At 46.2% G+C, this 26,240-nt stretch overlaps 1 protein-coding gene across 3 annotated transcripts in view; it reads left to right on the top strand.

The window, feature by feature from the left end:
- The window catches only part of R3HDM2 (R3H domain containing 2), a 921,072-nt gene extending 898,461 nt beyond the window's left edge, over window positions 1–22,611 (top strand). For all 3 annotated transcript variants that reach the window (XM_086966594.1, XM_086966584.1, XM_086966589.1), the window contains 2 exons: window positions 20,504–20,604; window positions 21,763–22,611. In XM_086966594.1, the coding sequence (XP_086822720.1) occupies window positions 20,504–20,604; window positions 21,763–21,953 (292 nt within the window). In that variant the 3' untranslated portion in view covers window positions 21,954–22,611. The remainder of the gene's footprint in view (window positions 1–20,503; window positions 20,605–21,762) is intronic.
- The last annotated feature ends 3,629 nt before the right edge of the window (window positions 22,612–26,240 follow it).

Below are 26,240 nucleotides of genomic sequence, written 5' to 3'. Positions count from 1 at the left end.
TTCATCCCCCTCTGCCTAGGACGACTCATGGTGGCCACCGGCCCTGGGAACCGCACCCATACCTACGGACCACGCACGTAACCTGGGCTTCATCCTGGACTCCTCCCTCTCGATGACCAGACAAGTCAACGCCGTCTCATCATCATGCTTCAACATCCTACGCATGCTCAAAAAAATCTTCCGCTGGATCCCCACCGAAACAAAGACGGTCACCCACGCACTGGTCACAAGCCGACTGGATTACGGAAACACCCTTTACGCCGGAACCACAGCCAAACTACAGAAAAAACTCCAACGCATCCAAAACGCCTCAGCCAGACTCATACTGGACATCCCCCGTCAAGCTCACATTTCTGGTCACCTGAAAGACCTCCACTGGCTCCCCGTCAACAAGAGAATAACGTTCCGTCTCCTCACCCACGCACACAAAGCCCTCTACGACCTAGGACCTGAATGCCTCAACACGCGACTGTCCTTCTACACCCCCACCCGCCAACTACGACCGTCCAATCAAGCCCTCGCCGCAATTCCGCGCATCCATAGATCCACCATGGGGGGAAGATCCTTCTCCTACTTAGCGGCCAAGACCTGGAATTCTCTCCCCACCCACCTCCGCCTTACACAGAACCACCACTCCTTCAGAAAGCAACTAAAAACTTGGATATTCGATAAGTAAAGTACCCCCTCCCCAAGCGCCTTGAGACCCTCTGGGTGAGTAGTGCGCTATACAAATTTTCGAACTTGAACTTGAACTTGAACTTGTTGTTGTTGACCCTGTTTTGTGTTCTTCTGCCAATTTAGCTTTTTAGCCTTGGGCTGTTCGTCCGTTTCTCGCTTTTGCCTTTTGGGGTTGCTTTTTCTCCTTAGTAGAGAAAGGCTTGACACCCAAACTATTACGGCCCACTGTCTTATAAGCCGCCATAATAATTCTCGGTAACTGTCGGGGTTTATCGGCATCAGGAACAGCCTGCAAAGCATTAGACACCTGAAAGCTTACAGCATCTCCCTTGACATTCACAAGTAGGAGATCAGAAACTACGTCAAAAGCATAGCCTCATTCCCAATTCAACCGCTGCCTCAGGTCCGTGCTCATCTTGAACACGTTTATTGACTGAGGGAAGGACGGTCATTGACGGAGTGCCGAAGCACCTCGTTTACACCGCTGCAAAAATCTTACCCCATGACTCAGTCACCAATCTCCGGTATCAAGTCTTTAGGCAAACTAATTGTTAGAATCCTGTGTTTTTCAACAGGAGTCGTGTTAGGAAATACTGCTTCCAGCTGGTCATATTTCTCGGCAAGCCAGAAAGGCATATCATCCTTATCCTGGGGACACTTGCCCATTACTGTATTAACCATTACAGGACTAAGTTTCATTCCGCTCGGTCCGGCTGGAAGCGCCGCAACACCTGGGGCCCCGCCCGGTAGATTGCGGGTAATGTATTGTACTAACGACCTAATAACGCTAATCGCAACTGTATGTAGGCGTCTTAGATCTGCAAGGGGACACGCTCCTGCTTGAGGTTGCGGTTTTCATCCAGCCAAAACAGGCCAAGTAGCGCCTGGCATGGACAAAGGACCTAACCTTGTTATGGTTAAAGAGTGGGGTAGGACACCATTAAACCAAACTCTGTCCTGCCGAGTATTAACAGGAACTTCCTGTGTCCTATAAGGAACATATTCCGCGGGCACGGTTGTGTGAGTATACGTGTGGAACAAACCAGTATTTGCGTTCACAGCAGGGAAGGTCACCCACAAGTAAAAAATCTCAAAAGGTTAAGCCACTTCCGCACTCACAACCATGATAACTGCCATGCCCTCCAGGGCGACGTTATAAGTCTGCAAATGATTGCGGACGGCAATGCTAATATGCTGTGGTATGTCAACGTCACCCATAACAACCCAGTAGGAAAGTGGTACAATGAAGAACCTATGTAGCACAACTGGGTAGCAATTCAAAAGTAAACAGTTTGAAAAGATTCAAGCTTGAAAAGACTTATGTAACTATAGGTAGGTTTGTCCGACACCACTGTTAGCCGGAAACAATAGTGAAGGGGTTAAGGACGGAATGAAGCACTACTTAAGCGTCATGTAATAAGACCACCAATGGTTGGGAGCCATGTAGCAGGGATTCTGCTCCTACACAGAAATGTGCATAGAGACTTGGAACCTCCGTGAATTAGGGTGTGCCAAAAATCACCTTAGTAGCCAAAATCCCCTACCAGACTAGCAATCAGTGTCTCATTGGTTCTTCCATACCCCCAATGATTAGACAACCCAGAACATGGAACTTAGAATACCTCAGGCAATGTGGAACACATGAACACTCTTTCGTTATACACTCATACTAGTCCATAACAGGGAGTAAATGATGACACGTGCAAGTTTGAAATATATATTTCTAAGGCTGTGTTCTCAAGCGCAGTATCTTAACTAATACAAGCAGACCTATTATAAGCAACAAGATTATCAGCATAAAAGCAATGTCAAGCGCACACAACCTAAATCAGTTTATAAATTGAGTCTTGTTATCATTCAATAAAAAGGATAAGATCCAACTCCAATGTTTTTAACCTATTAGGTGTTTATTGTTCCGGTGTGAGTATTTGTTTCACAAGAAAACCAGCCAACACGTGTTTCGTCAAAACCGGGGTAAACCTGTGACTCTTCAGGGCTGGGGATATAAAGTAGAAAATGAAACAGTGGTGAGTAAGGGTCATATTGTGACGGGGGAGTGGGTTGGGAGGCCAGTGTAGGGGACGTGAAGGGTGGGGATGATTGGCTCAAGGCCTATCTTGGAGACGTGGAGACCTACAAAGGGAGTTTGGAGATGGACATGGTGTGAGTTTGAAGATTGCAAGAACACCCAAGTGGGACATCAATGAAAAGTGAGTGGTGTAAGTGTGGTGGTGAGCTGCTGTTAACATTATTATACATTCAAAATGCAGCGACGTAAGCAAAAAACCCACATGGTGAGTGTCATGTGGGGAAAATGTGACAAGCTGAAAATCGGACAAGTATGCAAAATACGTTCGAATATATCCTGGGGACTAAAAGGGAGAGAACATGGAGAATACAAATCATCAATTGTTTACATTGCTACGGTATAGGTGGTATGTGGCATGCAGTGCCTCTACATACTTAGTGTTCAAAATTGTGACAAGCTGAAAATCACAGGCAACTAAGTATGCAAAATACAAACGAAATTATCCTGGGAAATAAAAGGGAGAAAACATAGAACAAAACAAATCAATTGTTTACATTGCTAAGGTATGGGTGGTATGTGGCGTGCAATGTCTCTACACGCTTGATGTTCAAATATCATTGTACTTTTACAGTATGTACATTGGATACGTTACGTCGAACAAACGAGAAAGTACTGATCATATTGATCCCAAGAAGTGGTGGTGGAGTTTATCAATTAAGGAGAAAGAATGGAACGAGAGACTGCACTGTCTACATATGCACAATCATAACAAAACGTGACAGCAATGTTGCTGGATACTTTCTTAATCTCAATTAGTACATTATAACTAGGTTTAGCCATCCTAGTGTTATATATGTGTTACTGTAAAATGTGCTTAGTGATGTCCTAAGATATGCGAGGAGGGTTCGTGATCATAAAATGGCGGTGAGTGTTGCAACAATAGCGTTTAGCAAATCACAGTACTAGATCTTAAAAAAATGGAGCTGACATACCTGTGGAGTTTTAGGATGAGAGCGGTGTCTGTAGAAGGGGGGGAAATAGTAGGGGTATTAATGTAAATCGTAAAAGGAGACTGATAGGAAGGGAAGTAAATGAGTGTAATGCAGCGATTTATCAATAATGAAGGCTAGACTCACCGTCTGACCGGTGATAATTCCAACCCGGTCCTAATCGGGTGTAAACCAAGGAAGACGCGAGAAGGAAGTGCTTCTGATACGTCTAGGTGGCGTGTTAAAGGTGGAAAATTCTGCCGCCGGGTGCGCGGACGGATCGAGCAGGGAAGCAAATCCGCTTGCCCTCGCTTGTGAACTGTAGTAAGAATAAAGTAAAAACAGACGGGCAGTAAGCTGGAGTCCGAACTGGACAGGGGTCTATATGAGAGGTTTGGGATGCATAGCATCTCTGGTAACCTCAAAGCATTATCTTGCTGATTATCTTACCTTCTGGCCGTCGTAAAGAGGTGAGACGAAGTCCGTTGGTGCTCGGGTATGTGAGACAAATGTGGGTCGCTACTGGCTTGCTCACTGACATCTTATGCTCCTTGATCAATGCCCCCGAGATACGCCTTAGCTTTAAGTTCTATCTCCTAATTTGGGGTCTCCAGGTAAGATCATCTGAGAGAGTGACACCCAAATATTTGAAGGTGCTCACTCTTTCTAGTAGTTTTCCCTCTAAGAAGATCTTCCCTTTAAAGGATCAGTGGGGATTAATCATTAATAACTTAGTCTTTGCAGTGTTTATCTCAAGCCCTCTTAGTGCGCAGAAAGACTCAAAACTTTTTAAAAGAGTTTGCAGGCCACTTGGGGTCTTGGAGACTATCAACGTATTGTCAGCAAAGAGCAAGGTTGTCACCTTGACCCCTCCCCAAGTCGGCGCATCAGCTGGACTCTCAGCAAGGAACTGAACCATTCCATTATTAAAAAGTGAGAAAAGGATATGAGCCATTACACATCCTTGTCTGACACCTCGGTCTACCCTGATTGGGTCTGACAACTGGCCTTGGTCTCCCCATTGCACCCTTGCATAGTTATTCTTGTGCAAATGAGTGATCAGTGATAGAATTTCTAGTGGAAGGCACATCTCCTTCAGAACATTCCATAGTTTATGTCTAGGGATAAGGTCAAAAGCAGACCGTAAATCAATAAAGGCCACATATAAACTTCAGTTAGAAAGTGTCATTGTCTTCCATGATAGAAGTAGGAAGCGAAAGACCTGATCGGCAGTACTAACTTTCTGTCTGAACCAGACTTGGAAGGGAGTTAGAATTTCTTAACCTCTGTCCAAGTGTGAACTTTCATGAGAAGCGCTCGGGCAAAGACCTTTTGAGCCTGTCGATCAGGCGGATGGGTCTATAGTTTGTGGGAAGTGAACGATCACCCTTCTTAAACACTGGAATATCTTCAGCCCCTTTCCATGAAGGCGGAATTTCTGAGCCAGCGGCTATTCCATTAGCCATGCCAAGATGTATATTGACCAATTGTCGACGTCACTAAGGAATAGGTCACCAGGAATTGCGTCTGGCCCGTGGGCCTTTGATCTAATAATTGCATTAATACTAGATTGTATTTCCGCTAGGGTGAAGAACCTACCATGTACACAACTATCTCAGGCATCTGTGGGTCTTCATTAGCATTGGTAGGCTCTCCAGTATATAGAATGAAAAATGGCAATGCCATTCATCGACAGAGATATTGTTACTAAGTGATTGGGATCTATTTTCTTCCCCCCTTGTTACTAAAAGCCAGAAACGCTGTTAGTCTTTTTTTTTCACAGGCCTTGCAAATCACTGACCAGCGCTCCGCTTCCCACTCCTTTTTGGCCTTAAGAGTAGTTTTTTTATATGCTCGCCTTAATTCCCTGACTTGACTTACATTATTCAAACGGATTGCTGAGGTCAACTGGGTTCTGAGGTTCCTGCATGCTTGCGTAAACCATGCAAGATGTGATTTTGCACTTGAATTCTCTTTTTTCTGTTGTATTTTAAAGTAAATGACCATTAAGTTAGAAAATGTAGTACGGGAGTCAGCAACTTTTGCAGGATCACCCCTAGACTGGACATCAGTCTAGTGGTGACCTCCAGGTTGGTATTTGAGAGAGAACTTTTCCGGGTCCATTGCTACCCGCGCCCATTTGAGACGCCTACTATTGTTGGTAGGATGGCTCATCTTAGTTGCAAGAGTATCCTTAGAGAAATTAGGGCGTCTGGCCCAGGGAGAGACTAGAGTTGATTCTAGGAGGTTGTGATCAGTATCTGTGGTAAACCCTACCATCATATCAATAACTTTAGGCCATAGTTCTGCTCATATTAGTCGTCCGGTTAAAAGTGTTTGTCACCACGTTTCTTGTAGAAAGCAGATGTCCTGCTTTTTTATGTATTGGACACAATGTGCAAGTGCAAGTTTAGATGGAACCCCAGCTACGTTCCAAGACAATAGAGAGACTGTAGTCCTCTGATCTATGCTATCCATAGGTACAGGGTTTGCACACTCTTCTGAATCACCTCCCTGATATCCCATTCTGTGTGTCTCGGAACTACCACCCTCGTTGCGGCAACTGATTACGGCCAGGTTCACTTTGCTGGTTAACGAATCCTGGACAGTTGCTGTGAGCAGGGTTAAAGGATCAGAATAAATTATTCCAGAAACACAGGGAATTGGGGTAGGGGGACGAGCTATAGAATCTAATTGCAAAGTTGAATGAGCAAGTCAGTCATTTGCATCAAGATTTGAACCAGATGTTTGTTGGTGAGTCAGATTATGGGTGGTTAACCATGGTAGACGCATTTGAGGGCAATACTTCATCCGAATCCCTGTACAAGAGGAAGTATTAAACCTAGCTTCTAACGCAATCAAGTCATGAACAATGTTTGCATTCCTAAAAAGTAGCTCTATACAATCAGCGGGGAATTAGTACCATGGATCCTTTTGGCCCCACAAATGCCCTCCCTAATTACTGATCGGCAGACTCTCACATGGCTTAACTAGTGTATGCTTTTGTTATTAAGGGAATCTTAATTTTCATGCCTTGTAGAATATGGCAGTCTGGGGACATTGATAAAAAAGATACTCTTAGGTGGTCCATGTGATGTCAGTTGCCCACTAGATATATTTTGAAAAGGGTTATTGCCGGCACAGGGGGCATCGGGAAGTCACTATATGGCAGCTGGACTGGAGTTCGCCTGTGAGTTATATTTGTATGCAACTCAGTGACTGAGCAGGGGTTCTGAAGAGTTCTTACGGATGGACTTAGATCAGCATTACCTAAAGGAGGAGTGGAAGAGCTAGCAGTGGTAAAAGTGCTGGCCGAACATTCGTTAGGAAACTGCTTAGGCAATTGGATTCCATTATCACCTTTATTTACTAGCAATTTTATTTGTCATGTCCGCTCTTGTACTGTTGTTTTTTTAGAGCATCTATCTCGGATCTCAAGTCAGCCATAGTCTTACGTGGATCTTGAGCCTGGTTAGTGGTCGTTGTCTCGCTTAATGACCATGTTGAAATATCACCGGGGCCATGGTCAGCTCTTATTTCCTGATTCCCATTGTCTAGATTATGGCTTTTGCCTAATCCCATCTCCACTGCCCCTAATGGCTCACATATAGGCTGAAATGGAAGAAACCTATTAGAGAGGGTGAGGGGGTTACTAATAGCTGAGGCATAATCTCGAATCCTAACTAGGGGTTCAGAGTTTAGTGTCCCCTCTGTCTCAACTACCTCTACTCTATCTGCGTTGAGCTTGCCCTGCAATAGTGAGTGGTCAGTGGAGCAGTTCTTTGCACTGCGTGTTTTAGGCTTACTAAACATGGATGGGATAAGTCTATGCTGTCTGGACTTTTTGCTGCTAGTGAGGTGTGATGGACTAGAGGGGTCAGTGGTGAGACAGTTGGTGAAGAAAGAATGTCCTCTCATTCAACAAAGAGGTTGTCTATACGATCAAGAACACCTCCTGCCGACTTGCACGCTTTGGAGGTTTTGCTTACTTTAGTCTTTGGTTGTGACCCTCCATCCCCACTTTCAGGGTCTGTAGTGTGCTTTTTCCCCATGGCGTATTACAGTTGTTAATACCTAGCAAGCCTAAAGAATAGACCAAAATTACTCCCCAAAGTTCTTTTCTAGTCCACAATTAAAAAAGGGTAATTAGAGCTAGTACACCCAGCAAGTGGGTAAGAAGCACACAGATCCCAACCGCGATAAACAGGCAGCTCTTGTACTGATGCCAAATCCCTCAGTTGTTGTTTTGCATTTGTCACCCCGAGTGGGAATGGCATGCTCAGACGTGAGTCCCATGCTCTCCACAGCACTGGAGTCAAGCTATCCTGGCTGAAGACGGCTGATAGCCAGAAACCGGTCCTAGCATGCTTGATTCTGGTCCAGGAAAGACATGGCTTGGCAGTACGGGCTGGACTGTTCCCATGAGACACAGGGTCAAGGCTGATTTGCATATGGCCATGTCTGAACTGGGGTGGTGTGGAGTGCAAAAAAACAATGGATTTAGGCCCAGATCTCTGTACTGGGGTGAATGTATGACCTTGTTCTGCATTCTGTCCATCAATCGTTGTTTTGCATAAATCAGAATACAGCAAATGACAGCCAGATTCCCATCTACCCAGGGCATTAAGAAAAACTCCAATTAGCAAGTAAGCCATGTTCCGGTATTCAGATCTTTCCAGTCTACAATTGTTCTAATAGATAGCAATTAGTAGAGCCCAAGCATAGTCTCAATAATAGGTGCCAAAGCGAAGATGTAAACCAAGTGAAGATGGATTAAACTCGCAATTAGAAGGTCCACAAATCAAAATGGGGGTGGCTCTGCCCTGACTCTTTCTGGCAATGACGGGCCCGGGCGCGGCCCACGCGTGTCTCACGCTGCGGGAGTCTTACAGGTTTTTTAGCGCGAGATGGTATGCACGCTCCTCCCTCCTGGGAAGAGCAAGAGTCCTGGGACTTAGAGTCCCCTCCAAACAGGTAGACAGGCAGCAAAGTGGCGGTAGAAACCGGGCTAGTGCAGCGTACCCCTTAAATAGCACAATGAATGAGGTACTGCTGGAGTCAGGGACCATCTTCTGGGGCCTGGGGCTTCTGGAACATGCAGTCCCCGTTCAGTAAACAAAACAAAATGTCAATAATAGATTGTGTATCTGGTGATCTGACAAGAACTTTGATCCAACGACGTGCCAGGAAGCTATACTTCCATACTTGCTTTATCTGGCCAATCTAGCTTGCAATTCTCTTCTATTAAAGTTCATTTGGTGGCTGTTACTGCCTAGAGAAAATGTCCTCCACAAACCTCTTTTATCAAAGCCCCTGTTATGAAAGACTTCCTAGAGGGTATAAAGTGTTCACTCCAATACACTATCCCTACTCTTCTTGGGATTTGAACATAGTACTCTCACGTCTCATGGCATGTGTTTTTGAGCCCATCCATAAAGCCTCATTACAACACCTTTCATGGAAGGCTGCTTTCCTAGTAGCTATTGCGCCAGCGCATAGGGTTAGTGAGATTTAAACTTTGTGCTCACTAACCCCTTACAGCATTCCATTGCAGTAAGTTGGTTAGGAGGACTCATCTGAATTTCTTACCCAAAGTTGTTTCGGATTTTCACATTTACCAGTCCATTACTTTGCCTACTTTTTTCCAGCACCTTGCCACGCCAACAGAAAGAACTCTCCACACTTCAGATGTTAGACTGGTCTTAACATTGTATCTAAACAAAACTACAGACGCACGCAAGTCTAATCAATTGTTAGTAAACAATGGCCTTGTACGTACACGTTTTGCCTCGTTTGAACAGTCTATATCCAGGTGGATAGTTTCTTGTATTTTGTGATGCTACCTGAAAGCAAATAAAATTCTGTCAGGTAGACCAAAAGCTCATTCCACTAGAAGGAAAGCAGCTACAGCTGCTTTGATGAGGAATATTCATATTGAATAAATATGTAAAGCATCTACGTGGAACTTATTTCACACTTTTACCAGACACTATTGTTTAAACTCAAATGCAAGAATAGATGATCATGTATTTCTGATAGATACATCTGCCAGTGGATTCCTCACCTTGTGAATATCCCCTGCGCAGCAGCCAATCGGAAACTGTTGTAGCTCTCCACGCCGGCGAAGTCATGGACGACGTCACAGAGGGTACGACTCAGCTTGCGACCCCGCTGACGTCACTGGATCCATAATAGGGCCTCGTCGGCGTGATGACGTCAGTTCCCTTTTTTCTGCGCCGTCGACGCCAACGGTTTTCTGGGACTCTCTGTAGTTACATTGTTATTACTAGTGTTCTCGTCTGTTCTTCTTGTTTCCTTTCTAAGATGTCGGGAAGAAAGTCCGGTTTCAAGCCCTGCAGGGAGTGCGGGAAGCAAATGTCCATCACTGACCCGCATCAGGACTGTGTATGGTGTTTGTCTTCCGATCACGACATCGAAGAATGTGCGTGCTGCAAGAAGATGAACTCAAAGGCATTAAAGGAAAGGGAGGCAAAGTTGTTTATGGCCAAGATGAAGAAAAAGGAAAAGAAGGCGAGTAAAAGAAAATCAAGATCGAGGTTGAGGTCTTGTTCCGAATCCAGGTTTGGTTTAAAGTCTGCTTCGGGGCATTCGAAGTCAAAAAGACATAAGAAGAAGAAGCACTTTTCGAGGCGCCACTATGATAAAAAACCGGCGCCGAAGTCATCTTCTCGGCGTCGCAGAGATGTCGATCCTATGCATTCGGATCCGGCTTCACTGGTGAAGGTAGTGACTTCCGAAGTCGAGGTCTCTCGATCTCCGACGCCGGCTCCCTTGGATTCGATTCACCTATTGTGTTACGTTTTATAAAAGGTCTTACCAACAAATTCCCTCCAACTCCATTTATTGTGCCTCAATGGGACTTGAATCTTGTGTTAACTTATTTGATGGGTTCTCCCTTTGAACCCTTACACAATTGTCCCATGAGACTTCTGTCTTTTAAGACTGTTTTTCTTGTAGCAATTACCTCGGCAAGGAGGGTAAGTGAGCTTCAAGCTCTTAGTTCGAAACCCCCATTCCTGAACATTCATGCTGAGAGAATGGTACTCAGGACCAGGGCTTTTTTCTGCCTAAGGTGGTAACTCCCTTCCATCTGGGGCAGTCAATTACACTTCCTACCTTCTATCCTCCCCCTCACCCTTCCAAGGAGGAGGAGCGGCTTCACCGCCTAGATCCTAAGAGGGCGGTGAGTTTCTACCTCAATAGGACTAAAGACTATCGTGTGGACGACCAGCTTTTAATTGGATTTGCTGGCTGTAAAAAAGGAAAAGTGGTGCTCAAGCGCACGCTGTCGAGATGGATTATCCTGTATATAAAGATCTGCTACGCCCTGGCTGGTAAAGAACCTCCGAAGGGTATAAGGGCTCATTCTACTAGAGCAAAGTCTTCAACATCTGCTTTGGCTAGAGGTGTGCATGTAGAGGATATTTGTAGAGCCGCGACTTGGGCCTCCCTCCACACTTTTGCGAAGCATTACTGCTTAGATACCGAGGTGAGGAGGGACGGCCACTTTGCCCGCTCTGTCCTCCAGGATTTCTTGGTATAGCAGAGTGGACACCCTCCTCCGGGAGAGGGGACTGCTGTGGGACTCTATTCACAAGGTGAGGAATCCACTGGCAGATGTATCTATCAGAAGAACAAGTTACTTACCTTCGGTAACGCTTTTTCTGGTAGATACAGTATCTGCCTGTGGTTTCCTCACTGACCCACCGGCCTCCCCTTTGTCCACTCTTCTATACCTGCTAAGTGTATATTTGAAACATTTTTAATGGATGTATTTATATGTTCTTGCTTATTGCATTGATTTCACACTGTGTGTGCTGTTTTGAATGCTGTGTACTATGTATACTATTACTGTTTATGTTGGTCTGTCCGTGTGCCTCGGGGGCACGGAAAAAAGGGCGGAACTGACGTCATCACGCCGACGAGGCCCTATTATGATCCAGTGACGTCAGCGGGGTCGCGAGCGGAGTCGTACCCTCTGTGACGTCGTCCATGACCTCGCCGGCGTGGAGAGCTACAAAAGTTTCTGATTGGCTGCTGCGCAGGGGATATTCACAAGGTGAGGAATCCACAGGCAGATACTGTATCTACCAGAAAAAACGTTACCGAAGGTAAGTAACTTGTTAGTCAGGCTTCCCTGAGGAATCTCTTAGCATAGTTTTCTCTATGGATCACTTTTTTTTTTTCTTCCACCGCAGTTTGTAGGGATGAGCTTGCTACTCTATTCAGTGCTTATGATTCTCAATGGAGATGCCCTAAGGGAAAGAATGATTTTCTACCTGTAATCCAAGTTCTCTCTCAGGGGAATCTCTATTGAAATCATAAGCAACCCACCCTCCTCCCCCTGTGGAAGAGACAGACGATTAGTAGACATTCTGTTTACCTAACTAATAATACTGTTTGATTTGTAAAAGAAGAACCACTGCCACCTACTGGGCATGATGGGATACTGGTGAGCTGAGAGCTATTTAAGGCACAGTCTTTTTTTCATATCTGCAGAGCTGTAGCCTAGAACTTTACATTGTCCCTTCCTTTGGCTCCTATCTCTCTTGTACTGTCTAAACTCAATTGCACCAAAAGCCGCTACCACGAATAATCATTTACAACTATGAAAAGACTACAATGGAGGCAGAACTCTGCTGCCAGACTACTCCTACATGTAATGTCACAAGCCCACATCTCCCCTGCTTTGAAGGCCCTACATTGGTTACCGGTTGTCAGAAGATCCATATTCAAGCTGCTTTGTATCACCGGCTAAGCGTTGCATGAAACAGGGCCGCTCTTCATCCGGAATAAAATCACCAAATACATTTAACAAATGAATCTCCTCTCTAGATTGGCTCCTTGCCCACCTTACAAGCAAAAGTGTGAAAGGTGCCTTATTGTCTGAAACAAACTGGTACCAATTTGTGTGTCGGAGTAAACGAATAGGGCCAGCAATGTTAAACCTTCACCCACTCGCCTCTTTCATTGGGACTTGTGTGAAAAAGGCATAACTTCTGTCTAAAGAAAGAGTCCTCCATCACCACTTATCTCAAAGTGCTATTCCTCACTTTAGTGCCCAAGGCTTAGAAAGGAGCCTTTTAAAGAGGACTTGCTTCTAAAGTGGTGTTCATCTTTCCGACAAAGAATACATACCAGTGTCTTCATTCATTTGAGTGAAATACTGAAGCCTGCCCAGTAACATAGGATGTTATAATATACGGGTTGACCCAACAGTACTGGGACCTGGGTAGTCCGTAGTATATGAGGAGGGGTCCCAGTTGATACAATATCAAAAGCACAAACTCATAATTCATACACTAAACAATAAGAATCTTCATAAGAATAATTTAGAGAGATGCTATTTAATATACATCCTCATTTGAAAATTAATTACCATGTCTTCACAACAATACACTTTATGACATTTACTAATATGCCCAAGACAGGGGGGCGTGGGAAAGAAAGAAGGGTGAGAAGAGGGAAAAAATTGTGCAGGATAATGCAAAAAGTCAAATTAATCATAGGATAAGTACATAGTACGTGGTCTCATCCACATTTAACATTGAGTCCCACATTGGACATGTATACATTGTCATACATGTATTCATATACTCGAAAAAATCCTATCCCATTTTCAGCTTGCAAAGTCACAAATGATCCGTTGCTAACAGGTAGGAACAGAAAAGGGTGTGTCGACGTTTTTACCCCAGATAAGTAGGCGACGCTATTGCCCTACGGCGGGGTCTTCCTCAGGACAAGCAGTGGTGGGGTGTTGGGGCAGTGTAGAAGGGCACGGATCATTTGTGACTGTGCAAGCTGAAAATGGGATAGGATTTTTTCGAGTATATTTTATTTATTTATTTATTTATTTTTTACACTTATAGAGCGCACTGATACCGGTCGGCGTCCTGGCGCTAAAGTGATAGTTCCAGAGAAGCGAAAATCTAGGTACTTATTGGGAGAAAAGCCATGTTTTTAGATCCTTCCTGAATGCCAGGAGATTTGTATTAAGTTTGAGGGAGAGAGGGAGGGAGTTCCACGCCTTCGCAGCTCCCCTGACAAAGCTCCTTCCACCCCAGCGTGCCCTCTTGATTCGGGTGGTTTTAACCAGCCCCAGACTGGCCGACCTCAGTTGTCTACCTGGTCTATACCACTGAAAAAGATCTTGAAGAAACACTGGGCCAAGGCCATGCAGTGCCTTAAAGACAATGCAAAGGGCCTTGAACCTAATTCGTTTCCGTACCGGAAGCCAGTGCAGTTTATCCAACTCCTTAGAGACTGAGGAAAACTTGGGCAAACCCCCAATCAAGCGGGCAGCCGCATTTTGTAGAACTTGAAGCTTGTTGAGCACTCCCTGTTGTGCCTCGAGAAAAAGACTATTACAATAGTCAATGCGTGATAAAACGAGGGCAGTCACCACCGTCTTTCTACAGCCCTCAGGAAGGTACGGTAGAACCTTTCTGATAATTCTCAGAATGTAATGTACTGAGGAACTCAGCGCATTGACTTGGGGTTTAAAGGTGAGAAGGTTATCAATAACGACCCCCAAATTCTTCACCTTTGTAACAGGGATGGGAGGGGCCCCCATATCAGTGGGCCACCAGTTAGGGCTCCAAAGGTTGGTACTTGTGCCAAAAATGATCACCTCAGTCTTTGATGAGTTCAGTTTTAAACAGCTTTTAGCCATCCAAGAGCTGACTGCCGACATGCAATCCCGAAACCTGCCTGCCACCTCCCTCTCAGTCCCCGGGAGCACCGAGACCACAATCTGGGTGTCATCGGCGTATGATGTTAACTCAAACCCGCAGGATCTGATTACAGGGGCAAGAGCGGCTACGTAGATGTTGAATAAAGTGGGGCTTAGGGAGGATCCCTGCGGGACCCCCCCCCGGGAGCTCGAAAGGTCTTGATTCATATTCCCCCATGGCCACCACTTGTACCCGCTCAGTTAAAAAGGCCTCCAGGAGCTTGAGTGCTTGTCCGCGAACCCCGCAGCCCTCCAACCGATCAAGTAACAATGCATGGTGGACGGTATCGAAGGCTGCCGACAGGTCTAAAAGAATCAGCACTGCCTGGCCCCCTTCGTCAAGCACCTTCCGGATCTCCTCTGTGGACTTAATCAGAGCCGACTCAGTGCTGTGACCCTCTCTAAAACCATGTTGTGCTGCGTCTAAACCTTTAGAATTGCGCAGGAAAGAGCAGAGTTGGGAGTTCATAATTTTCTCAACCAGTTTCGCAGGCAGTGGCAACCTGGATATTGGTCTGTAGCTGTTGGGGTCCGCAATATCAAGGGAGGGCTTTTTGAGGAGCGGGCTGATTGAGGCCCGTTTCCAGATCGTAGGGAAATTGCCTTTTTCAAACATTAAGTTGAAAATCCCTGCCAGTTTATTCGCCATAGGGCCAACCGCCAGTTTAGCAATAGAGGTGGGGCAAGGATCGTAAGGTGAACCAGATTTGGTGGCTAGCAACAGTTTTGCTACTTCCTCTGCCTCCACAGGTATAAAGGCTGAGAAAGTAGCTCCAGTGGATCCCGCATGGGAAATCTTATGGGGAGTGTCATGGAGGCTCTGAGCCACCTGAGGTTCAAGAGAGGTAAATATCACCTGCACTTTGTTCTGAAAGAACTTTGCTAAGGACTCACATAGTTCTAGATTAGGCGGGACCATCACCGCCTTAGGAGAGGCCAGACTGGTGACAGTATCAACGAGTTCTTTTGAGGAGTTCTTAGCCATCTCAATACGCTCCGTAAAGTATGCCCTCTTAGCTTGCCTGATCTCATCTTTATAGGCCCTTTGGCCGGCTTTAAGCTTTTCCTTGTCATGCTCCGAATAGGTGGACCTCCAAATCCGTTCTAGCTTTTTGCATACTATTTTGGCATCTCTAAGGACGTCCGAGTACCAGGGGGCTGATGGCACTGACCTAGCGGGTCGACATCGTTTAGGGGGTGCCAACTTAAGGCAAGCATGATCAATCCAGTCTGTATATTCGGAAGAGGCTATGCTTACGTCTGTCGGTCGGGCCGGGTCGGAGGCCAGAAGCAGCTCCTCCAAGTCGTTTGCTTTGATGTTTTTCCATGGCCTGCACGTACTGCTGGTTTGCCCCTCACCTGTCACTGTTTTAGCCTGAGGAATAAGAATGGTGAACCGCACCACCCCATGGTCTGTCCAGGGTAGGGGTTCGGCTTTTTGGAACATAAGATCAGAGCTGTTGGTGAAGATTCCATCTAGAGTGTGGCCAGCCTGGTGGGTTGGCCCTACTACCGACTGGATCAAGCCCACTACCGACATTACGTCTAGTAAGGCCAAGGAATCTGAGTCGGCGGGATCTTCCAAATGGAAGTTAAAGTCCCCCAAGACAGTAAAGGAGTCAGCCCCAACCGCCTCCTCTAAGATACTGCCAACTGTTTCGAGAAAGCGGGACTTCGCCCCAGGGGGTCTGTAAAGCAGGCATCCCTTAAAGGAGTAGTGGTTGGAAAGATCCAGCTTAAACCCCAGGGCCTCACACGCCCCGGAGGAAGTTGAATGTATGACAATGTATGCATGTCCAATGTGGGACTCTATGTTAAATGTGGATGAGACCACGTACTATGTACTTATCCTATGATTAATTTGACTTTTTGCACTATCCTGCACAATTTTTTCCCTCTTCTCACCCTTCTTTCTTTCCCACGCCCCCCTGTCTTGGGCATATTAGTAAATGTCATAAAGTGTATTGTTGTGAAGACATGGTAATTAATTTTCAAATGAGGATGTATATTAAATAGCATCTCTCTAAATTATTCTTATGAAGTTTCTTATTGTTTAGTGTATGAATTATGAGTTTGTGCTTTTGATATTGTATCAACTTGGACCCCTTCTCCTATACCAGTAACATAGGAAGCAAAAAGAAAAAGGTCAAATGTAAAATAAGCGTTATTCTCAAAGTGTATGCAGCTCTAGCTAGTCCTTGATCTGCTACTTTGATGCATACAAGTAGCAATTCTAGACTATAGCTTTGTGAAACGAGCCTGATGCATTGCTTGTACATAAAAGGTGAAGGGCTGGACCTGGTAACTACCTATAAGTGTTTGGGTGTAATTCTGGACTCCAAGAACTCGTTTAAACCTCAATTTGACTCCTTACGAGGAAAGGGAACCATGACCTACTAGGCCATAAAATCTTTAAAGGCCAAACTCCCTGATCTAACTCTCAACCCTCTTCTCCAGATCCTGCGCGCAAAGTTACAGCCGCACTACTGGACATAGTTATAGCTAACTCATACAGGGCTATCTTTAACCTGCCAAGATACGTCTCGCCTGTAGGAAGGTGGATATCTGACTATGGTTGCCCCCAACTTTTTGCCTGGTGTTTTGCTGGTTTTTTCGACTTAGTTGACCTGGGACCCTGCTATTCAGGACCCCAGGCCCACTGCTCTCTCTGTAAAATGGATTCCATGTACCTTAGGTACATATCTAATTGGATAGTGAGTCACCTTATCAGTCCCTGTACAGTATACCTTAGGTATCCAGGGCATAGGTGTACCCAGGGCCTACCAGGGGCTGAAGCATGTATTATGCCACCCCTGGCTGGCCATACAAATCTGACACAACTGGCTGCACGACAGCTGGGGCAAGGTGGTGTAATCACCCTTTGCTTTAGATGTAGTATCTCTATATCTAACCCTAAAATGGACACATAGATTCCTATCAGTCACTCCTATGGCAGGCCTTATCAATCCTGAAGGCAGAGTGCTTGGAATTATGTGAGATGGTGCTCTGGCATGAGCTGAGCCCGTTTGCAGCTTGCGGAACCAAGTCCTAATAGCTGTTCCATGATAACGCGTAACATATACTCTTAAGTGCCTTATAATCCTCGCGGTTATTTACCAACTATGGTAACGCTTTATCAAAACATGTCGAGTAAGGTGTCATACGAATTGGAATACTAACCCCTCGCCAATTCTGGCGACGGGGTTAGCATTCCACCCTTCTAGAGGGACACGACATGTATGTAACTGTGAACCCCGGTTAAAGTTGACTCGAGCCTCAGCATCACAAAATGGATGCTGCCACCACAGACACAAGTCTGACCTCCTGCTGCTGGGAGTCCTTCCAGCGAGGAGAGCTCGGACAAAGGGTTTCCTGTCAGGGGCGGTGCTAGCACCATCTCAGACAGGATTTTGTGTATCCCAGGTAGGCAGGGCTGAGAGGAAGGTGACTGCAAGTGGCACCCCGGTGCTCACTGTGCATATGCCGGCTCAAACCAGTTCCAGGGGCACCCCAGCCCCTGAGCTGGGGAGAGACCGGATAAAGGAGAGGGGTGTAACCACCCCCCTCCTGGTCCCACCCATGGGCAGGACCTAGTCGCGTGCCAGCCCCTTTTCTTAGGATAAAGGTAGGAGCAGGCCCCCTTCCCAGATGAGGTAATCTTGAACTACTTTCCACGAAAGGAACTCTTGACATTCTCTGAAGACTCTCCCTTGTGGCTAAGGAGTAGCCACCCTGCACCAGCAGGCACCACCTAAGCGGTTGCGGTTTGCTGCACGTCCATCCTCCGGATCAAGACTGACAAGCTCAACGAGACCCGGATTCTCTGCCATCTCTGACCTCTACCTGCATCATCAGCCCAGCTGAGATTCGTGGGTGTGACGAGACCTGAGGGACCGGCCATCTTCAAAACCTGCACGACGCTTAACCAGCACGACCGCCTAGGGATCCTCGAGTGAGTGCACTGGGGTTTGAGAAGCCCCAACCCCGAGCAGCTCCAGCACCGAAGTCCAGCCCCCCAGCATCCACGAGATCTGCGTGGGGCCCTTCTGCTCTTCTGCTGCTTGCCACGTTGTCCGGTCACTTGCCCGTTGGCTAGTGACCCTCCTGACGACGTACCACGACGTTTTCACCGCTGGTATGGTTGCTCCAGACTGGCCCTTGCTCCCTTCCAAAAGAGGAGCACCCCGGACCCTCCTGGTCCACTCCAGACGCCATTTTGACTCCACTGCGTGGGCTTGCCTTTGCCAAGGCTTGTTGCTCCAATCCTGGTTTCAGCATCGCCAACAGCAGACACCATCGTGGGACAGCTCGCACCTCCAGCCTGGTCGCCGACAACGCCTCCTGGCCCGTGTGACTGCAGAGTCCAGCGTCGCCCACTCACCTGATCGTGGTGACCTCATCCGGTGCCATCCTGGTGCCCACACAATCACTGGCTAGTGATTAAGAACTGAGTCCCCTCTGCTTTCAGGTCGTCTCCATCACCGATCCAGCCTTGGATCACACGGAACATCTTCACTGGTCGCCTGCCAGCAACTTCTTCTTTCAGGCTCCATAGACTACGAGGATTCCCGACGTCTTTTGAACCCTATGCAGCCGCAGCCCCTGGGCTAGGTAACCCGAGCATTCTGGTGCTCCAACGCAGGTTCACTATCCAAGTGTCCAGATCCTTTTTCGTTTTTAGTCTATCTAGTCGGATTCGTCCGGAAACAGTAACTTTAGAATTGCTAGCATCCATAGACTTTGTCCCGCATCCCGCGTGAGAGTGCACACTCTGCACCCGAGTTCCCTAGGCCTCCTGCTCCTAACCTTAGAGTTCAGTAGTGTAGTCCTAGCGGTCCTGAAGCCTCTGGATCGTGTTACTCACCTGCTAGTATTTCGCATTCCACTTTTAGAGTATATGGTTTTTCGTGCCCCTCGGGCATTTGTGTAAATTGTGCAACTTGTAGTATTTTCGTAAGAGTTTTGTATTGTGCTTAGCTCCCTGACTCATAAAGAGTTCAGGGTAGACTTGTTATTAATAAATATCCTTTATTTTTCATAACAACTTGTGTGGTGTCCTTTCACTTGGTGTTCAAGGGGTATATGTGATGGTAAAACAGCTGGCTTAACACGCCCTCTAGAGTTTAGCCTGAAGACTGCTTTTGTCCACACTACTAGGATAGCTGGTCTATAAGGTTGACTTACAACCAATCATCAATAAGGGTCGTTTGGTATGATACACAGTGATCACTAGAATAGTGAGCACTATATATCAGGCCAACTTCTCACATCGCCTGCACAGATCCGGCTAGAATTCGGTATTCTTACACAAACACTAGAAAGGCGGAGTGCGTATGTTACCAGCTGGCATAAGATTCGCAGCGCTGAGGTTGGCTCTCTAAACTCCAACGTATGGGAAGAGTTGCTCCGACATCACAAATCCTCAGCTAGAGATTACCTATTTGACTCACTTCAAGTCCTAGGTCTGCCTGATGTCTGGGGCACCCCAACAGACCTCTTGTCTTTCAAAAAAGTTGCGAAAAAAATGATCACGTATTATTTCATCTATTGAGGATAAGGAGGCATTAACAATAAGAGCCCATGGTTGGATCCATGTGATATGTATTTGTCCCAAACTAAAGGACTTGAGGTACAATTTATTACGGTCCTCTTTTAAATTACATGGCGTTCGGACATGTAGGTAGGCTGTTAAACTGTGCTTTAACCCCAGCAATACTAAATTAAACTGCTGGGTCGTAAAGTTTTTGGATTTAGCAGAAAAAAGACACAAGCGCGCTTGATGACCATTGAAAGATTTTATGGACAATTATGAACTGATACTAATTAAACTTTCTAATTGAGAAGATTGCGCACAAATAAACTTTTAAATCAATTTTTAGCATTGTTTTATAAGATTTTAATTAATCATGTACAAATAAATGACTTACTTGCATCGCTTGTAGTTAGTGCAGCCGATTTGGAGCAGAACAGCACAGCAAAGTCAATGAAAGCTCTTCTAATGATGAAAAAATGGCTTTATGTCACCTAACTCTTTCTTATTTTTATCATTTCCAGTTCTTCAGTGGGCTTCCTTCAGCCACCTGGATCTGAGCAGTACCAAATGCCCCCATCCCCTTCCCCTTGTAGCCCCTCGCAGATTCAGCCACAGTTTTCAGGTAAGGACATTTGCAGGACCCTACCCTAGTGTGATTTGAAGCATGCAGTGGTTAGCGGGGTAGGAACAATCAAGCTCACATACTGAACATTTATGTAAAGCACATGGCAAGCTTTGTTTCTCTTGGCCTTTATTACTCAACTCATTTGCATTCATTTTGACAGTTCTGAAAGAATAGAATTTTTGATTGGCCCTCTTGGGATTTGAGCTTTTAACCCCTTCGATGCTCATGACGATCTCAGCTCGTCATGAAGCACGGTTGAGCTGTGCTGATGACGAGCTGAGCTCGTCATGAACAATGGGTGTAAAATATCTGCAGCACAGGAGGGGAATTGCTGCACATTCGATGTGGTTAATATGCAGGATAAGCTCCAGTGTCTGCAGTACCACCTCTGAATTCTTATGGACGGAGTTTGTTGTATCTGGCAGTCATGTATGACAACCTAAAGATGGAGGTTCGAGTCTAGCTCTGCACCGTCCTCTGCTTTCTACTGTTGTATAAGTTCTTTAAACTATCCGATCTTTGGATATTCATGATTTCCTGGTAAGTGGTATTGATCCGGGGGAAACTATTTGATCTCCTCCTTGTGACCGACCAGGCCAATTGCAGAAAGAGATGGTGCCTAAACATAAACCATCTAAAATTAAATATCACCATATCTTTCTTTCAGGAAACCTCTTGCTTTCACTCATTAAACCTGGGAGAGGAGAGTGATGTAAAGTAATATTTGCAAATTATTGAGCTCTGATTTATTTGTATTACATCACCCTTCTGAATCTCAAAGTAAAATTAGTCTGATTTCTTGGAAGGTTTGAAATGGTCCTCTGAGGGCTGACGACAGTTGTGATGGAAAACCTCACAATAAGATCCTCAAGTTATCTAGAGCTTTTACTTATATCATTTAAAGTTTGAAAGTAAGCAGTACAGTGTGGCACATTGTAATGCTGTGGGTTCTGCTTGTGCTTCATTTCAGCAAGTGAAATCTTACAGGACTACTTCAGGGCTAAATGTTGGCTGGCCACACAAATATCGGTTTCTGTCCATCGATTTACTTGGGTCAAGGTCTCCACTGCCCCAGTACAGTGACGGCTTCTTATGAGTGCTTCTCTGTAAAGAATTGTTGTGCCCTGAAGATAGCTCACGTTTGTTTGTTTACAGGTGTCAGTCCCACTGGACCGGGGATGGTGGTTATGCAGTTGAACGTCCCCAATGGTCCCCAGGCTGCCCCTCAAAACTCCCCAATGGTCCAGTGGAGCCACTGTAAATATTTTGGTCTGGATCACCGGGGGCAAAAAGCAGACCACTTATACAACCCAGATGCCAATTCTCAGGTAAGGGGGTATGTTTGAGTTGACTTTCATAACCTGAATTCCAGAAAGCGGATTTTCTCTTAGGGGTTGTATTCTTCTGCTCTTTGGAGTGTCCCAATAATGTTATGTTCGAGGATGAGCTGCAGATTACACACTGTTGCGTGGATCGCCATCTAGTGTTGGGCCCGGATGTTTGCACTTGTTTTTGTCCTAAAAAGTTCTTTGGAAGTCATGAGATAGGTGACTCTTCCTTTGGATCACATTGCGCATGGGCATCGTCTCCATCCTCAGATTTCCGCCATCGGGCTCGGATGTGTTTCCTGCACTCTGGTTTCGAACAGAGTTTTCGTTCACTGTGCAATCCCTCACCCGTTTCTGACGGTATTGCCTCGAACGCGTTTCCCTCTCGACGCAAGTCTCGTCAATTTCGAAGTGTTCGATTCCGGTCATCGGCGAAGGCCTTCGGGCCTACCTAGGCCTTATCTTCTGGCTAATGGAAAGGACGCCATTCAAGAAGTGGCCTCAATGTGGGTCGGAGTTTCCCCACACCAATCTCCATGAGGTGTACAATCTTTGCCTCTCACCAGAACACGAGGCCAGGGACTGTTCGGCTTGTGCCTCCTTTTGCTCCAAAACGACAATTCGGGACAGATGAGCTCGAAGGACGATGCCTCTCTCGTCCGTTTTGATCCCCAACGACATCTTTGAAGAGGGCGTCGAGGTGCCAGAACAGCAGCGGGCCGAAGAAGGCTTAAGCTACTCCGACGCCGAGGACATCACTCCAGCACAGCGGGTCGTAAGTACACACGTCGACCCCGACCCTTCCTCGACATCCTCTAAAAAGGCTTCAGTCACACCCTCGCCTTCTGGCCCGGGTGCACACCGAGAGACTGTTTCCCATGCCCCGCCTTCGGGCTCGGTAAAGAAGCCTACTAAGCCTTCAGGCGACTCTGGCTCGAGTCAGCCTACCCTCGGTGCCGACACACACCTACCGGCACCCAAAAAGAAGCCATCCTCCTCCTCATCCACGCCGACCGCTGCTTCGACATCCAAGCACTCGGCACCGAAGACTGGAACCGGCTCATCAACGCAGAAAACACACTCGGAGCCCACCAAAAATCTGCCACCTAAGGCCCCCGACCTCCATGCTTCGGAGCCGAAAAAGGCCTCGGAACCGAAAAAACAACACATTCCGCCGGCCAAGGACACTGCAAAAGGTCACAGTTCCAAGCCAAAAGAACCTAGAACAGCTACAGAGTCTGTGCCGAAAAAGCTTCCAGAACCAAACACTTCGGCACTGAAAGTTCTGCCTTATACAGTGGAACTTTTTAAACCAGATCCTACCCAAAATACTCTTGTGAAAGATCCTAAGACTGGTCAATTGGTTCTTTGATCCAAAAAACGAAGACTAGAGGCGCCTGCACCATACCCTCCTCCTAAAAGAGTCATTGCAACCTCTCCATTAAGGATCCCTTCTCCTCCTCCCCCACCACATCCCCTACCCCAGTAGGACGTGATGATGACGATAATGTGGATACTGATTCTGACGATGTGGATACTGATTCTGATGATACAGGGAAGGTGCAGATGATCCATTAGGGAACCCTAGTCCTCCTCACTCCCCTAACCCATGTGATGATTATAACACCCCGGACCCCCCCTTATGTTCCCTAGGGTGATATATATCCCTCCAGGCCTTCCCCCCCAGAGGACACTATAGGCTTTAATCAACTTGTCCATAGGGCTACCCAATACCATGGAGTTGACCTACACACATACACAGTGGAGGAAGGTTTTTATTGGACACTTTCGACACCAAACAAAGGTCCACTTCAATTCATGCTGCTCATAGGGATGATGGCCTCTTGCATATTCATAGTGCCTCGTGCAAGACTACAAATGCGTCCCCTTCAAGAGTGCTTAGCACTCCAATGGAACCAGGCTCAAGGTCAGTTGACAGATCTAGTGTTGGTAGACGGTCGTACTCATCGCTCTCTGCAGTGGTGGAACACCAAAAACCTTTCCAAAGGATGACCGTTCCTAGAGCCAGTTCCTCAAATAGTCTTGACAGCGAGATAGAACTTCATCCACAAGTTCTTTAACCGTTCTTTTAGATGTGGGGACAACCTCAGATAGACCTCTTTGCCACCCACGAAAACGCCAAATGCCCAAGCTTCACCCCCAGATATCCAAACCCACTGTCCAAAGGCAATGCGATATGGATGAACTGGTCAGGCAGATTTGCGTACGCTTTTCCGTTTCCCCCATTCATGCCACTAGTAGTGCGCAAACTACAGCAGCATTCTCTAACCTTCATCCTAGTTGCTCCAACGTGGGCCAGACAACCGTGGTACACCACACTGCTGGAACTTTCTGTAGTACCGCACCAAAAACTATACCTATCTCCACGCCTCTTAACCCAGAACCATGGAGAGATCAGACACCCGGACCCAGCTCAGCTCAACCTTGCGATCTGGCTCCTGAGGTTCTAGAATTCGGTTACCTTAACCTTCCTCCTGACTGCATGAATGTCATAAAAGAAGCTAGACGTCCAACCACTAGAGCATGCTACGCAGCCAAGTGGAAACATTTTGTAATATATTGTCACAGCAACAATATCAATCCCCTAGATGTGTCTATTCAACACATAATAGGCTACTTATTACACCTCCAAAGATGTAACTTAGCCTACACGTCTATTAGACTGCAACTTGCTGCCATAGCAGCATATCTACAAAATAAACAGCATCCATCTCTTTTCAGAGTACCTACTGTTAAAGCCTTTATGGTAGGCCTTAAAAGAATCATTCCTCCCAGAGCACCACCTTCACCAGTGTGGAATTTAAACATTGTTCTCACACGGCTAATGGGACCTCCCTTCGAACCTTTACATAAATGTGAACTACAATTTTTAACATGGAAGGTTGCGTTCCTAGTAGCTATTACTTCTCTACGGAGAGTTAGTGAACTGCAAGCACTAACTATTCAAGAACCTTTCCTGCAAATGCATCATAATAAAGTTGTTCTCCGTACTAATCCTAAATTCCTTCCTAAAGTCATTTCTCCCTTCCACCTCTATCAATCTGTGGAACTGCCCGTTTTTTTCTCGCAGCCACAATCAGTCGCAGAAAGAGCTCTTCATACCTTAGATGTAAAAAGAGCGTTACTATACTACATTGAGAAAACCCAACTCTTTCGTAAGACCAAACAATTTTTCGTGTCTTTCTCACCACAACATAAAGGTAACCCTATATCAAAATCTGGGATTTCCAGATGGATTGTCAAATGTATACAAATTTGCTACCACAAAGCTAAACGTACATTATTTGTTCTGTAGTAGGGGATCTCTGTGCATAGTCATAATCTAGTGAATAGTCCCGCCCATGTGCGTGGACCCCGGAGCAATCAAAAATGATCTCTTAAAGTGTCGAAAAAATGCAGAACTGCACAGACACTGAAGAGCGAATTTAAAGACATATAATGCAGCCTAAAACAGGAAATTCCACCAAAAATCCACAAAACAGCAAAGCCTGTCCAGATTTCCCTTGCCTTCAGCAAAAACCTCTCTGGAATGATAGAGAGGAAGACATGGACAGACAAGCCCCATAGGCTGCCATTATGTGGCTCAGAACAGGATACTGTGCCTTTAAGAGAACTTTCCAGAACTTCACAGTATCCCAGAATGCCCTGCAGGTCCCTCTTACTTTCAGTTCTTTTTTCCGGCTTCAGCTAGCAGGACCCTGGAGCATTGAGCTCTCCCTTTTTGGGACTTATTTGGTGTTTTTTCACTAATTTTCACAGATTTAGTACTTTATTGTGCTGTGGGGCTTTTCTTCTTGGTTTCTCACTGGTTTTTTTTTGTCGAATATGCCTGCATTATTCGACAAATGCCCGGAGTGCTCCAGGAAAAAGGCCAGGTCGGACCACCATGAGGTGTGTATCCTCTGCCTTCCAGCTTCTCATGTTCCAGAGGAGTGTGTTATCTGCCAAGGCTTCTCCGGAAGGACCCTGAGGGAAAGGAAGAAGATCAGACTTCAGGGTCTCGAAGAAAGAAGACTGAAGGCACAAGGTGGGTCTGAAGGGGCTTCTTCTGCCCATGCTGACTCCCCTGGGGGCCTCCCCAGGGGCAGGAAGACTAGCAAGCGTCACCATTCTCCGCCTGGGTCCATTGCGCCCACTATGGCGTCGAGAGGAATGACTGCGGTCTGTTCCCCATCGTCGGAGACGAAACGACTTCGAGGCTCGGCGTCGAGAGATATCACTAGACTTTCGAAGTCCCCGGTGACTGTTTCATCGTCATCCTCGTCGACGTCGAGCAATCGACGT

This window comes from Lissotriton vulgaris, chromosome 1_1 (genome assembly GCF_964263255.1).
Source record: "Lissotriton vulgaris chromosome 1_1, aLisVul1.2, whole genome shotgun sequence".
Taxonomy (NCBI): Eukaryota; Metazoa; Chordata; class Amphibia; order Caudata; family Salamandridae; genus Lissotriton; species Lissotriton vulgaris.
This window is presented reverse-complemented; position numbering and strand designations above follow the sequence as displayed.